This window comes from Eretmochelys imbricata, chromosome 6 (genome assembly GCF_965152235.1).
Source record: "Eretmochelys imbricata isolate rEreImb1 chromosome 6, rEreImb1.hap1, whole genome shotgun sequence".
Lineage (NCBI taxonomy): Eukaryota > Metazoa > Chordata > Testudines > Cheloniidae > Eretmochelys > Eretmochelys imbricata.
The window spans coordinates 40,874,425-40,888,936 of NC_135577.1; the positions used below are offsets into that span (position 1 = coordinate 40,874,425).

At 41.6% G+C, this 14,512-nt stretch overlaps 1 protein-coding gene across 2 annotated transcripts; it reads right to left on the reverse strand.

The window, feature by feature from the left end:
* Positions 1 to 1,248: 1,248 nt before the first annotated feature.
* DEPDC7 (DEP domain containing 7) lies at positions 1,249 to 13,698 on the reverse strand. 2 transcript variants are annotated; one of them, XM_077820116.1, is made up of 9 exons: positions 13,626 to 13,698; positions 10,477 to 10,870; positions 8,463 to 8,590; positions 7,248 to 7,437; positions 5,011 to 5,225; positions 2,254 to 2,396; positions 1,904 to 2,029; positions 1,716 to 1,794; positions 1,249 to 1,463 (listed from the first exon to the last, which is right to left on the reverse strand). In XM_077820116.1, exons 1-9 carry the CDS (start codon positions 13,696 to 13,698, stop codon positions 1,249 to 1,251), a joined length of 1,563 nt encoding a protein of 520 aa, XP_077676242.1. The 2 variants fall into 2 exon arrangements, with proteins under 2 accessions (XP_077676242.1, XP_077676243.1); XM_077820117.1 differs by having other exon boundaries at positions 13,614 to 13,698.
* Between the last annotated feature and the right edge of the window lie 814 nt (positions 13,699 to 14,512).

Here is a 14,512-nt window from a genome sequence, read left to right on the forward strand (position 1 = left end):
CCTGTAGTTCAGCAACCCTAAACAGCAGTGGCTATTTGCATTATAGCACACTAATTAACCATCCTTACTCTCCCAAATTAAATAGTAGATTGTTCCGCGCCAATGAAGGCAGACAGCAATAATGCAATTTAGAGTTCCTGTACAGCAAGGGACATACATAACGAAGGGAAACGGTTTTTACTGGCACCAACAGCTTGGCGAAACCCTCTCAACTCCAAGTAAGGGCAAAGTTGGCTCCATGTCATTGAAGAGACTGATGATTATGCTCCCACTAATCTTTAAGAGCACAATAGGAAGATACATCGCAGCCTCCAGGGTTTCACTGTGGATTTATGTGGACAAATCACATGTCCACATTGTAGAATTCAAAATCCCTGTGTTTGTTCCAAAATCACTAACTGTACCTAGAAGGTTCATACTAAGAGCACTCCATCACTGACCATTACTTTGCAGTAACCAAGATTCATTAAAGCACTCAGACTGGCTTTTCTGCTAAACCAGTTGATATCCAGCTACAACTGAATATTATCTTTTCTACAGCAACTCTAAAGCCATTAAAGTCAATGGGAGTTGAGGGTACACAGCAGGATCAGGCCCTTAATGATCAAGTCATTCCCCCATTAAGCTTAAATTGGCACAATTAGTCATCTTAACATGATGAGAGTTCAATCAGTTTGATACAGGTTGTGGAATACCAAACAAGTGTTTACACAATTTTCTAGACTACTGTGGTACTGCATTGGTTAAAAAAAAGGAAAGATAGGTTACCTTGAACTATGTCTTACAAGGGCAGTTAGATTAGACTAAGATTCAAGACCAAAAAAATGGCTGGAGGAGGGGAAATAACCCCCCCCCCCGCCCCCGCCAAAAACCAGACCCAGGCAGCCAGAAGTAAATACTTTTGCTAAGTGACTCACTTTCCATTGTCACAGAACTTTACTTCCGTGTTTGAAGAAAGTAATATTAAAAATAATACAGGGGTTGGGATTCTTCATTTCAGATTTCACTGCCATTGTTTTGGCAATTCAGCAACAAAAATTTAAAATGAGCACTCAGACTGTTTCATAAATATCAGCTGCTTTATAAAAGCAACTGAAGACCAAGTTTATAGTTTATAATTTGATTAATTACTTGTAAATTCCATTCATCTTCAAAATAATTTTATTATGTGGATGAATACAAAATCTTTAAAAAAGACATTAGTGTTTTGAAAACTACTGTACAGATTACAATTTCTTTAATTTTAAATTACACACACATATTAGTAACTCTGTCACCAAAGTATTGCATGAAAATAGTTGGATTGCTACTATGAAATTGACCTAGCAGCTTCTTTCTCTCCTTGGCAGAGATTTTTGTATCTTCATCAATAGTTTTTAGCAAAGATAACAGCTCAGCTTTTGTGGTCTTCTGAACACTGTAGTGATATTCACTTTGATCAAGTTTCTGGCAGAAGGTGTAGCCTAAAGACATGTGAAAGACAGTCAGATAATTTACAAGCAATAGGACAGAATTAGCTATCCTGTAGATTTTACAGGCATGTTTGCCTTTAAGATGGTTCTGTACCTTTCATGACACACCCAGTTTTAAAAAGGATCCTTTGATGCAGTCTTAGGCTGCAGTTTTAGTGAGATTACGTATTTGTCCAGATTACAAAGAGAGTGACTTTTAAAACACATTATGTATAGTCTAAAAGGCAATTTTAAGACACTTACCTGTATCCTTATTAGGATCTTGTCCTTGTTGTACAGCCATCAGCTTATCACTAACCATTTTATGTAATGTTGCTGGGATCTTGAACAAGAGAGTAGAAAATATAAACATTTTCTATGGTTAATGTTTTAGGTAGATTTGAGATGTAGTTTAGTTCAATTGTCTAAGGTGGCTGCTTTCTCAGCCTTACCTTTAAAACGTCTTTTTGCTGGTCCACCAAAAACAAAATGAGGAGGTCAGTTTTTCCTTTGGATAAAGTTTTATTGTTGACAATAGCTTTAGAGAATGTTCTTTTTACAACCATCCTGTTGTCACTCTACAAAATAGAGTGACAGAATAGTCAGAGGGTAGCGCTATAGTTTTCTTATTTACTAAGTATGGTTAACAAGAAAGCATTACCTTGTTCATTTTACCGTACTTTTTTAGTGTACGGTCTTTCAACATTAAATTATATGAAGACACAGAGGTAACCCCCCACACAGATATTACAAGTCTGCTGGAAGTTATAAAAGTGCTAGAAATCTTGGACATTAAATTTACCTCTTTCTGCAACTTGAACTCAGAATGATGTGCTGCAATAGCCATGAAGTACAACAGCCTCCTAAACTCCTCTCTAGTTTGACTATCCAAAAGCTTCAAGTAGAGTTGAATTGCTTCTAAAGCTGGTTCTGTCTTTCCATTCACTGGGACAAAACACAAAGTTGAATAGGTTCATGCTCCTATTATATATCTTTTTTGAAAGATCAAAGTCCAGAAACATTAATTTTTAGTAAATTAACCAACAAAAACAGACAAAGTTATCCATTAAACTAGACATATCTAAGCAGAGACTAAGGGCAAGTCTACATTACCAAATTGAGTTGACCAAAGTTACACTGACAGAGCCACCACAGTAATCAAATCACTTTTGAATGTCCACACTACACTCCTTGCGTCAGCGGTGTGCATCCTTGCCAGGAGCGCTTGCACCGATTTAACCGTCAGTGTGGGGCATTGTGCAATGGCTTCTGAAAAGCAACAACAGTTGCCACAAGCAACACAAGTGTCTGCACTGACACTGCGTTGACCATAGCGCTACGCCTCTCACAGAGGTGGAGTTAAGTCAGCATAGTGCACGAGTTACATCAGCGGGAGCTATGTTTCAGTGTAGACGCTTACAGAATTAGGTCTATGTAGGCTACCTTACGTCAACCTAACTCTGTAGCATAGACCAGGCTTAAGCGTATCCACAGTGCGAACAGCAAGTTTCTCTTTCACTCTGCTCCTGTTTTAGAAAGGTAATTGATTCTTGTATTAAAATTTAGGAGTAATCTGTCTCTATGCAAGCAAACAAATTTTTTCCATTAGATTATGCAGCCGTAAATAGATTTATACAGATTTGAGGTTTATAATGGAAAATATTTCTCTATCAATTGATTTAAAAATATTTAAATTATATACCAGCTTTGAACCTGTAAGGCAACAGGATGCATACTAACAGAGACAAAGAGATAAACACAAAACTAAACAAACCACCCAACTGAAATAATTTCATTTTTGCATTTGTGTTACTTCTGGCAGTTTCTATAGAATTCTATGCACTGAATGATTTCACAGGCCACTTTGCCTTAATTTCTTCAGTATTCTTAAATGACACATGATCATTGCCCCCGATCAGGCTGCATTTATGCTCAAACAATCTTTAGCAATTCCGCCCCCGGACCCGGACACTCGGATTACAGGTGTTTTCCACCTGTACCATGATAATCAGCATTGACAAGTCTGGTGACAGGTCTGTTTGGCTTGCCATTGTAGAACATTCCACACCTGAACTCTCTACACTCATATTTAAGAGATCTCACTTTGTCAACTTCAATTAGCAATTTACATTCCACAAAATAAGATTGAATTGTAAAGTCAACATTACAACCAACTTTGGCAACTTTACAAAAAATAGCTAATATATCAGCATGACCTCCAGTTGTGCCAGACATTGCATTGTGTAGAGTCTTCAAAGGGAATTACTTCTGAAGTTCTTGCTGGCACCAATTGAACTTAATATTTAAAAGTTAATTTTCACAAGACTAAGATAATCTCCTCAACTCTCTGAATAGCAAGTGGCACACTTCAGAAGAGGATTGGTAAAGAGAGATGGGGCTCTGTGTTTTCAGTATGCTGATGACTCCCCGCTGTATGCCTCGATCTTGTCTGATTCAGATGATGCACTTCAGGTAAAGTCTAGTCAAGTTAGGGGTATGGATGAGAATGAGCTGGCTCAAGCTAAACCTAGAAAAGACTAAAGGCAGTGATGGTGGAAGCAGCTGGAGGAGATGGCAGAGATAATCATAAGAATGGCAATACTGGGTTAGACCAAAAGGTCCATCTAGCCCAGTATCCTGTCTGCCAACAGTGGCCAATGCCAGGTGCTCCAGAGAGAATGAACAGAACAGGTAATCATCAAGTGACTCATTCCCTGTTGCTCATTCCCAGCTTCTGGCAAACAGAGGCTAGGGACACCATCCCTGCCCATCCTGGCTAATAGCCATATTTAAAGTGAATCATATTAGGTTATTCACCTCTGAAGTATTTTTAAATGAAATATATTATCCACAGTGTGGGGTGGGGGAAGTCACTAGTGAGCTATACACATATCTACCTAACGAAAACCAAACTAGGCTTAAAAGAACACTTGGTAAATTCTAATGAACCAATACAGATATGACAAAATGAAGTTGTATGGAAGTAGATATGGTAACTTAGGCCTGATTCTCTACTGCTTTACATCTTGCATAGTCATTTACACCTGTATAAAACACAGTCACATCAAAAAGTTAGAGTATCACACCCACTTTGCACAGGTGTAGACAATCTGGCCTTGAGGCTCCTAAGTCAGAGTTCTCTTACTCAAAATTTAGGCCACAGATGCACCGCTGCTCAAGTACAGCTGCATGGCTGCATCACATGTGGAGAAGATACTCTGACAGGAGAGAGCTCTCCCGTTGGCATAAAAATATATATATTTTTATATTTATCCATCCACCCACACAAGCAGCATAAGCTATGTCAGCAGGAGAAGCTCTCCTGCTGACATAGCACTGTGCACATGAATACTTATGTCAGTGTCTAACTTATGTCGCTCGGGGGGTGCAATATTCACACCCCTGAGCAACGAAGTTTTGCTGACATAGGCTTAGTTTTTAGGACTAGAGTTTATACCTTTGTAGCACAGCAGTCAAACCTGAAACCTGACAGCTACGTACCCAGTCCTGCTGTCCACCAGATGAGCCTGGGATCTCAGCTTCATTTCATTTCACTTACCCAACAGCTCTGTAATTCCTGTGTGGATGTCAGATGCATGGCTTAACAGTGGCTCCTTCTTTTGGCTGTAGTATCTACCAATGGTATCAAACAGCAGTAGTTTCCATGCATCTGCTTTATCAGGTTGACTAGGCAAATTTCTGCTTATATCCACCACCATTTGATCTGGAAGATACTCCAAGCAATCTATTGCTGCAGAGAGCCACTCATCAGTCCTAGAAAGAAAGACCATTATCCAAAGATCAAGAAATAATTCTATGAAGATACAGACATGAAACAGTCAGCCAGCTGAATTTTGTCTCCAGAGGACAAAAGACTCTGCAAATACATTCATGTAAATGTTCAAACACGTAAATGAAAATATGTTTGGTGCTCAGATGATATAGTAACGGGCAAAGCCTAAGAACCTAGACTGAGAGTTTAGGATCAAAGTTAAGGGTTTAAACGTCTGTTCCTCTATTATTTGCTTTTCAAGATCGGAGTTTAGGATTCCTTCTGCTTGAAGTACTTGTAATCTCATTTAGCTGGACAAGGTCAAAGTGGCATTCTATGAATGAGGTGTAATTACCAGACCTGATCAGAGATTCCTCAACTTTGATCTGATCTTAACAGATAAGGACAGGTTTCAATACATATTTTTAATAGCAGACTATACAATTTCAGGCTAAGACATTTTTAAACTAATGATTAAGGATTTGAAATCTCTTAAGTACACTGAAGAGATTTTTAGTCTGCTCACTCATGGTTGATTAAGAGTTTCCAGAATCCAAAAGAAGGAATTATACAGCCATACTTAGTTTTAGGTTCTTTTTTTGTTGTGCAGTATGGTTAAAGAAAACATTTTATGTTACCTATCCTCACTGTCATCTCCTCTAATCAGGTGCTTTTCTTTTTTTGTCTAATTAATTTCTCCCCACTCAGAAATAACTTACCAGCACCTATTCTGATCAGAAGTGCTAACCCTTAAAAACTACATTTAATAAATTTCAAGGCAGATGATGTTGGCTTACTGCATACCTCAGCATGCTTTTTGTATTTGCATACTTCAGGTGTGAGACAAGTTTAATTCCATGCTGAACAATGCTAACCTTTTGAAACCTCAGGGAGTTGACACAGCAGTAATACACAATTACGACCAAGCCCTTCATTAAAAATAAACTACATTACAAGATTACACTGTTAATACTTTAATATTAAAAAGGAGAGCACGCTTAATTATTTTCCAGCTGATTTTCCACTATTTGCTGTAATTCCAACGACATATCTATCTGGAATACTCAGCAGAAGAGGATAAGTTATAACTCTAATTCCCCATAGACAAGTGGTGTCCAAACTTTTCCTACTGCACCCCCCTTTACCAGTAATGGAATCTGTCCACACACATCCCCCTCCATTACTGCACAGTTGGTTCAGCAGGGAATCTTGGGTTGGGGTCTAGCCAGCCAGCGGGCCCTCCCCATCTCCTGCAGGGGCTGGCCCAGGCCCAGCTATGCACTCCCTGAACATTCTTCCAAGCCCTCCTTGTGGGGCATGCCCCATAGTTTGGGGACCACTGCTATAGACTCAACTTAAAAGTTTCCTATCAAACCAGAGTTCCTAACACCTCACACTAAAAGGATGATTGGCTAAAAGAAACCCCTTTATTTAGAATAAAATAGACCATAATTGAAGGTGGCTGATGGACAAGCTTATCTCTCTGTCCTGGAGAAATCATTAAACACAGTCCCAGGTCTAGTCTCCATTTCTGTCCAACAGCTTCTTGACTTGTGTTGCATGTTGCTCACAATCTACAAGTGTTGGAATATTAAACCCTATTTTGAGTGTTTACATCTCCATGTAATAAGGTAGCCCTTACTGGAGAATTCACCAACTTTGCTAAGTCAAATCAAAAACCAGTGGTATTTTGCTGCCATTTTAAAAGTTTATTTTAAGACATTTGGGCACTTTTGTTCCTTACTTAACTATCAGTACTTTCAGAGACCTTCCAGGGATCAGCAGTAATGGTCTGTGTTGAATCTGATGTTAGCAAACTATATCACTATTCAACCCAGTCAATAGATACCATCCATGCCTGTTGTCTTTCATGCAATAAGGGAGGCTGATTTTATTACGCTATTACAGTCATGCCTATGGATGAATCAACAACAGGCCCATTTGTGCTAGGTTTCTATGTGACTTAGGAAGAGAACAGTCCAGAAATGCTTCCTGCTCTCACAGTTAAATAAGTTTCTACTTACTGAGAGTCACTGAAAGCCTTGAGAATTTCTCTGTCTATGTAGTTGCTTGTGATGATGCATCCCGCCTCCTTCTTGGGTTGGGGAAGCTTGGACCTAACCCCTTGATGTTCAAGTAAAGAGTCAAGAAGTGGAAGGTCCACAAGCTGCAGCAGACGAGCAATTGTTTGTTCCTGCCATACTTCATTAATAACTGGGAGGGGTTGGAGCATATAAAGACAGTGAGATCCTGCTAGTGAAGTGAAGAGTCAAGAAAGTTACAATATTTTTCTTTCCTCTAACAGACTTCAGTGTTCTCTTAGCACGGGGTTCCAGTAACAAGGAGTGGGTTTCTTATCAACTTTAAGGGCATTTTATCACAGCAAGAGAAAAGAATTTGTTTAGTTAGCTGTTAGAGTAGGAGAATTACCTTTGGATAAGTCTGAAATGCTTTACATTTTTTGTACTCTAACTTGCAAGCACTCTTTGTCATAGATAAGGAATCAAGTCAGGTAATTCATACTCACAGGGCCTTCTGAAGAAAGAAAGGTTTGTTGAAGATTTTAAAGCTCAAACAATGACTCTTAGCTGAAGATCCCTACCACTTTTAGGGCTTCCATAACTGAAAACTAAAAGACCTGTCTACTGTAGTTTCCAGGAAGTATATTTGAATCAAGCCAAGAGAAGGAAACATCTAGCAATAATCCAAAAATCTAAATTTTACAAACAGTTTAAACTGAGTGAGAAAACACGAACTGTCAGCCACCATTTTAAGCCCTCTCATATAAAGCAATTAAGGGGGAAGTTTGGAGACTGGGTAGAGCATATGCACATTTTGCAGGATAGGAAAAGGGTTCGAACCAACAATGAGTTAGGTCTATGATGAAGTCAGGTATGACTGTATCTTAAGATGTTAACGGACAAACAGGGAAGATTTCTGACTCCAGTTTGAATCTGTGCCAGCCAGTGACAGTAGCGTGTTCTCCCTCAGAAATTTCTACACTGATGTATTGTTTAAACTGGAGATAACGGATCTCTGTTAAAATCTAAGCTAAAACAAAACTTCAGCGCACAATGTTCTCCTTGTGTTTTGAACTTTGAGTTTCATAACAAACACTGAAGAGAGTCTAGCTTAACATCTTTCCTCCAGTTTAAGACTGGAAAGGTGTATGCCTGTCGTGCTAGTATTAGTCCCTCCTCTTTGCCCCACAAGTAGTTGGGACATCTTATTTGGCTTACCTTGACGAGACAAACGTGCAGAGAGGTTTACTTCAGGAGCATTAGCAGGTTTTAGACTTAAGTTTTCCCAGAGATCTTCTAAGCTTTCTGATTTGACTGGAGGAGGATTAAATGCCATTTTCTCAAGTCTGAGACAAAGAGAAAGGGTGATCCAATATCAGGACTTCAGAAATAAGGGCCCATTTACTTATTAAAAATCAAATCTATACACATGAAACCGTGACTACCCTTGGTGCCAATTAATAAAGAGCTTTATTTTTAAAAATCTTACTGAATGCTTCTGCAGAATAACGGCAGGGGAGGGGCAGGCGGAAGAGAGCACAAAACTCCTAAAGACTGACGAAAGTAGAGTAAAAGTGCCTCTGAGCTTCTTGTTAAAATTCCCTTTGCTCTCATTGCTCTGCTCCAGTTTGAACTATGCAAGGGAAACTGACATTCATTTCACTTCCTTACTACTTGTTCATGGAGTAAAACAGAGCAGCACCAAGTGACAAAGCTGCAAAAAGTGACAAAGAGTGCTATAGAGGAGGGAAGAAAGCAAGTCACCAATATCCCTAGCGCACTGCCACGACTCTCCATCCTAGGCTGCACAGATATCACGGAGCACAAAAGCAGTGCATGGTTTGGAAAGCTTTTCTGCCTTCACTGTAGCCACAGGCAGCACATATAGACGCAGCCACTTATCAGGACCCAGCTAAGAGCCATGAGCGCGTGTACTGGTTCACCCTTGCCTCCCCTTTCAGGCCTGGAATTGGCAGGTCCCTCTGAAGCAGCAGGGAGTTCTCTTCCAAAATGACCCCTGAAAAATGGGAGAAATAAAACAGGAGAACGGGATGTTCCAGACACAGCACACACCCCCGGTGAAGGATCTGTTGGGATTAGGATATAGTTTGTGAAGCAATAAGAGGTGGGAACACATCATTGCTAAGGCAGTACGGAAACAGCCTGTGAGACAAACTTAACATGAACACAAATGTTTGTAGGTTGTTAGCCCTTCTGTCCCTGCTCCCTCTCCACCCACCTCCATATTTTACTCGATTCCAGTCATGGCCTACTGAATCTAAGTGTCTTTCCTTCTTTTCAGCTATCCACCATATGATGGGAGAAATACCATAGCAACTCCAACTGGCCACTCATTTCTGCTTTAAGCAGCTAGAAATAGGAAGTAAAGGACTGCTTTATAGAAGTATAAAGATAATGGGCCAAATTCATCCCAAAAATAAAGGCAGTGCAATTATGCCAGGGATGAATTTGGCCCAACAACTTTTATATAGCAAATTTCTTCAAACATTCATCAACATAGGAATATGTATAATGTTTTAAAATGGTAATAATTTTTTTCCATTTATCTAACTCTGGACAGCAAGACTAACCACATTAGTCTCGCTTTCTGATTGCATGTGCAAACTTTGCAGAACTGTGGGCCATAAGTGCAGCTACTCAGAAGACAGACCTCTGTATACATAAAAGTAGTTGTTTTCGGGGTTTAAAACAGTAAATTTGGGGCCTAATTTACACAAATCTTTTTAACAGCTAGGGACTTCCAAAAGCGGCAAGACAGTAATAATTTTGCAGTTTTTCTTGGGGACTACATGGCTCAGTCAATTGGTAATGAGAACCTCTGGATTACTAGCCTAAATCCATACCAGAATTGCAGTGACTGAACATTATTCCATGTGATTAGTGATCAGATACCTCTATTAGATGAGACTGATGGTCTCAATCCACTTAGTGGATAAACATCCCATCTCCTCCTCCCCACAACTAGCTCCTTGATTTCAGTCCTTGTGACTTCTTGGACAGAGATGGCAAGGGCTGAACCAACATAGAGACTGAACTTTCTCATTTGAAGATATGATTCCAACAGGTAACAACCACCCATGCTGTACTGGTTTTGTGGATGGAAGGGATTAGCTGGATGCCTTTCAAGAAAAACTAAATACACAAACCACAAAAAATAGCATTATTTCCCCACTGCAAAGCATCTTATCTTTGCATACCATTGAGTACTAACCTTTGATGGGTACAATGCACATATTCTCTCTCAAATGGACTGTCTTCTGGGCTAGGTACATTTGTCAATCTATAGAGGCTGCAGCTACTATCTTCGAACATGGACCGTTTGTCTTTTCCAAAGACTCTAGTTGAAACTGCCTCAAACACTTTGTAATCCATCAGTGCTTGACACACTCGCACTACTTTAGCACGGGAAATATCGACATCCCCAAAATATTTGTTCTGGAGGAGATGAGCAAAGATGACATCCACTGCATCAGAGCCAATAAAACAGTTATTAAAGTATTTCAGGTTCTGTCGCCGCTTTTTCACTTCCACTTGAGTCTGAAGAGCATTGATGATGCTGCTCCATACATATGTTGCTCCAAATGGCTTTTGTGCTAAGCTGAAACCTAATGGCGGAAGGACAGGGAAAGCATTAGTAACAGCATTTACTGTGATTTGCCGATAGCTTGCTCTGCAGTTTTTCAGAATTATATACTCTCTTCAGAGCAGACTATCACTCAGCCAAGAAAAAAAAAAAGGCAAATGTAGTACACTGGTTTCATGCATGCTCTTTCCCCCAGAACCTCAGCCTGCTACTTATTCACAACTAAAGTTCTCCTGCCCCTTAACTGGTAGCGTCCTGTGATTTTCCACTCAAAGTACCTTGTTCAAGACACCACTGACAACCAACATGAGATATATATAGGGGACCACTTACACAGACATTTATCTTCTACAGAATTTAAAACCACCAGCAAGTTAAAAAACTATGGACCCTATAATCCCAGCAGTTGCATGTTTGGAACTCCCTGGCTTCTCTGCTATGGTTGCCAACAGGATATGTTAACCATGTTAATTTTCATACAGATTTCTGATAGAAAGCCCACCAATACAGGAAGGGAACACATCCTCGCAAGTATACACATGCGCCCCAAACCTATGTAGCGTTTACACATACTAACTTCCACAAGCAGCCAAACGGATCATATAGCATCTCCCCTTTTATTAAATATATGGCCCTGTTTCACTTGTGGAAGCAAAATTCAGGAGTTAAGAAAGTACTGTCAACATCCACTGGGTCAGTCATGGCTATCCAGCAGCACATACCCTGGTAGCAGCAATATTCATTGACTGATAAACTCAAAATTCAGCTCAAAGTTAACACTAATAAATGGGCCATCTTGATTATCACTACAAAAGTTTTTGTCTCCTGCTGATAATAGCTCAACTAATTAGCCTCTCACAGTTTGTATGGTAACTTCCAATTTATCTGTATGTGTATATAGATATATCTATTTTTACTATATTTCCACTTTATGCATCCGATGAAGTGAGCTGTAGCTCACGAAAGCTTATGCTCTAATAAATTTGTTAGTCTCTAAAATGCCACAAATACTCCTGTTCTTTTTGTGGATACAGACTAACATGGCTGCTACTCTGAATCCAATAAAGCGGACATCAGAAAAAATAACTCTGCTCAGTAGAAAGCTGCTGATGTCAATTTATGTTTCAGGACCCTCTGGTACGAAGGAGATGGGAGCAGAGAGGCATCACATTCATAATCCTGGTCAACAAATCAGGTTAATGTTAATTTCAAGAAGTCTTGGAATGCTGGGGAAGTTCCAGAAGACTGGGGGATGGGGGGGAGGGAAGTGGGGAAAAGAATCTAATGCTGTGCCAACATTTAAAAAAGGATAAACCAGATGTCCTAGGTGATTATAGGCCTGTCAGTCTGACACTGATCCTGGGAAAGATAACAGAGCAGCTGATACAGGACTCAGTTAAGAATTAAAAGAGGGTATTATTATTAATGCCAATGATATGGGCTTATGGAAAACAGATCCCATCTAACTTGATTTTTTTTTTAAATGAGATTACAAGTTACAAATCAGCACTGATAATGTTTGTGGATGACACAAAAATTGGGGGAGTGGTAAATAATAAAAACAGGTCACTGACACGAAGGGATACGAATTGCTTGGTAAACTGGGCACAAGCAAACAGTGTGTGTTTTAATATGGCTAAATGAAAACCATAACCATCTAGGAACAAATAACGCAGGCCACCTTTACAGGGGGTGGAGGACTATCCTGAGAAGCAGTGACTCTGAAAATGATTTAGGAGCTGTGGTGGATAATCAGCTCAACAGGAGCTCCCAAGGTGATGCTCTGGCCAAAATGCAATTCTTGGACATGTAAACCGAGGAATCCAGAATAGGAGTGAGAGGGTTCAGAGAAGAGCTGCAAGAATAATTAAAGGATTAGCAAACTTGTCTTACAGTGACAGACTTGAGCAGCTGAATCAATTTAGCTTAACAAAGAGCAGGTTAAGGGATGACTTGATTGCAGTCTGTAAGTACTTATGAATCTATACAAGTTACTAGAGACAAAACTAGAGTCTCAATTTGCAGCTTGTGCAGCTGTGGAATATAACCCAGAGATGCTTAGCCTCTTATGCAGAAAGACTTTTCTCCAGGAGTTTGGGACTCAGGAAACTCCAGGCAAGTTCTGAAATACTGTCAATAGGACAAGGAGTCAGCCAGTTGCATATCCTACCCAGCGAGGGAGCAGTGCTGCTAGGGTCAGGTACATCTCAGATACCAGGATAAAAAACAGTGACACCACAATATGCTGTGCCAGGGTCAGAGTACACAACTCCCCTTCACCCCCGCAGGATGGAGTTGACTGTTACTTGCTCATGCCCACACTAGATCCCCTCATCGCCCCTCCCTCACAATGCCAGGCTCTGGGCAAAGGGAAGAGGGTAACTTCTAGGGTCGTTGGGGACAGGGAGATTTCCCCCCGGGCAGAGACACCTCCTCAGAGAATGGGTTTGGGGCACCGAAGACACACCTGCGTGAGCCCCACCCTTGCAGGCCTGGGGAAAGCGCCCTCAGACCTCACTGCAGGGAGACTGCTGGGGGGTGGTGGGGGCGAAGAGCCTGAGGCAGGCAGCGCCTCCACAGGTTCAAGGACACGCTCCCCCCACCCCCGCTGCTCCCTCTGCGCAGACACATCCCCGCTCCCAGCAGCTTTTCACGCGGGTGCGTGCGGAGACGGGACCGCGGGGCTGAGCGAGGGCAGCGCGCGGGTCACGGCTCGGCTCGGCTCCCCCCGCGGTGTTTCCCTCTCACCCCGTCCCCCCCTCGGCCCCGGCCCGTACCCGGGGGCTTGTTAGCCGGGCTGTACACAGCGCAGAGATTCAAAGCTGCCGCCTTCTCCCGCACGCCGGCCATGTCCGGCCGCTCCCAGCGCCCCGAGCCGACTGCGCCCGCGGCCGCCGGCCCCGCTGGGATCTAGCCGAGGACGTGGGCGGAGCCTTCCTGAGCAGCGCCCCCCTCCCCATTGGCTTATCTAGCCCCGCTCCGTCCTCAATGTATCCGCCCCGCATGCCAGACCCGCGCGCACGTGAGGTACAGGCAGCGTGGGCGGGGCAGGGCCCGTGTCCGCACCCCGGGGCCTGGGGGCATGAGCCCCCGCTTCTCGTGTCCACCTGCTCCGCCCCCAGTGCCGGTTTTACAGTCTCCCTTGTTTCCACCGCCCCAGCTGAAGGATAACGGGAAACATAGTTTAAAACGGGACAGCCAGTTATAATAAAATCAAAACCAGGCGCTCAGGGAAACGGCTCCCTGCCCATGTGAGGACTTTTAGCACCTAAGGCAGGCACGCGGACTTTTCTTCAGGGTGCAGTGGTGGAGTTGGGGGGGAAGAGAGCTGACATGTTACTGCAAGGCAGTTCGCATACATTCAAAATTTCTCCAAAGTCCTGGGCCCGCCTCTGTCAGTATTTTAAAAATATATAATGTTTAACTGTTGGCTCGTGTATGTGTTTCAGTTTTTGTAAGTAGCAGGGGGATCATCAGCAAAAATTATTTTTTGTTCATGAAAAGGTTAGTATTTCTACTTCTTACACTATTTTTTGTGATAAAAAATGCTCTTTATTTAATTATATGTTTTTGTGATTTTAGCAAAATGCTAAATGCTGTTTATTTAATTATAGTTTTAGCTGGATAAAATTACAACCTGTTAAAAAACAGCAGTAGAGAGCTG

Excerpts from the sequence above, each read along its gene's own strand:
- DEPDC7 (XM_077820117.1), bottom strand. The coding sequence starts at position 13,698 with ATGGCCGGCGTGCGGGAGAAGGCGGCAGCTTTGAATCTCTGCGCTGTG. Across the intron at positions 1,795-1,903 it reads AGCAAAAAGACGTTTTAAAG|ATCCCAGCAACATTACATAA; the intron begins GTAAGGCTGAGA and ends CTCTTGTTCAAG. Across the intron at positions 1,464-1,715 it reads AGATCCTAATAAGGATACAG|GCTACACCTTCTGCCAGAAA; the intron begins GTAAGTGTCTTA and ends ACATGTCTTTAG.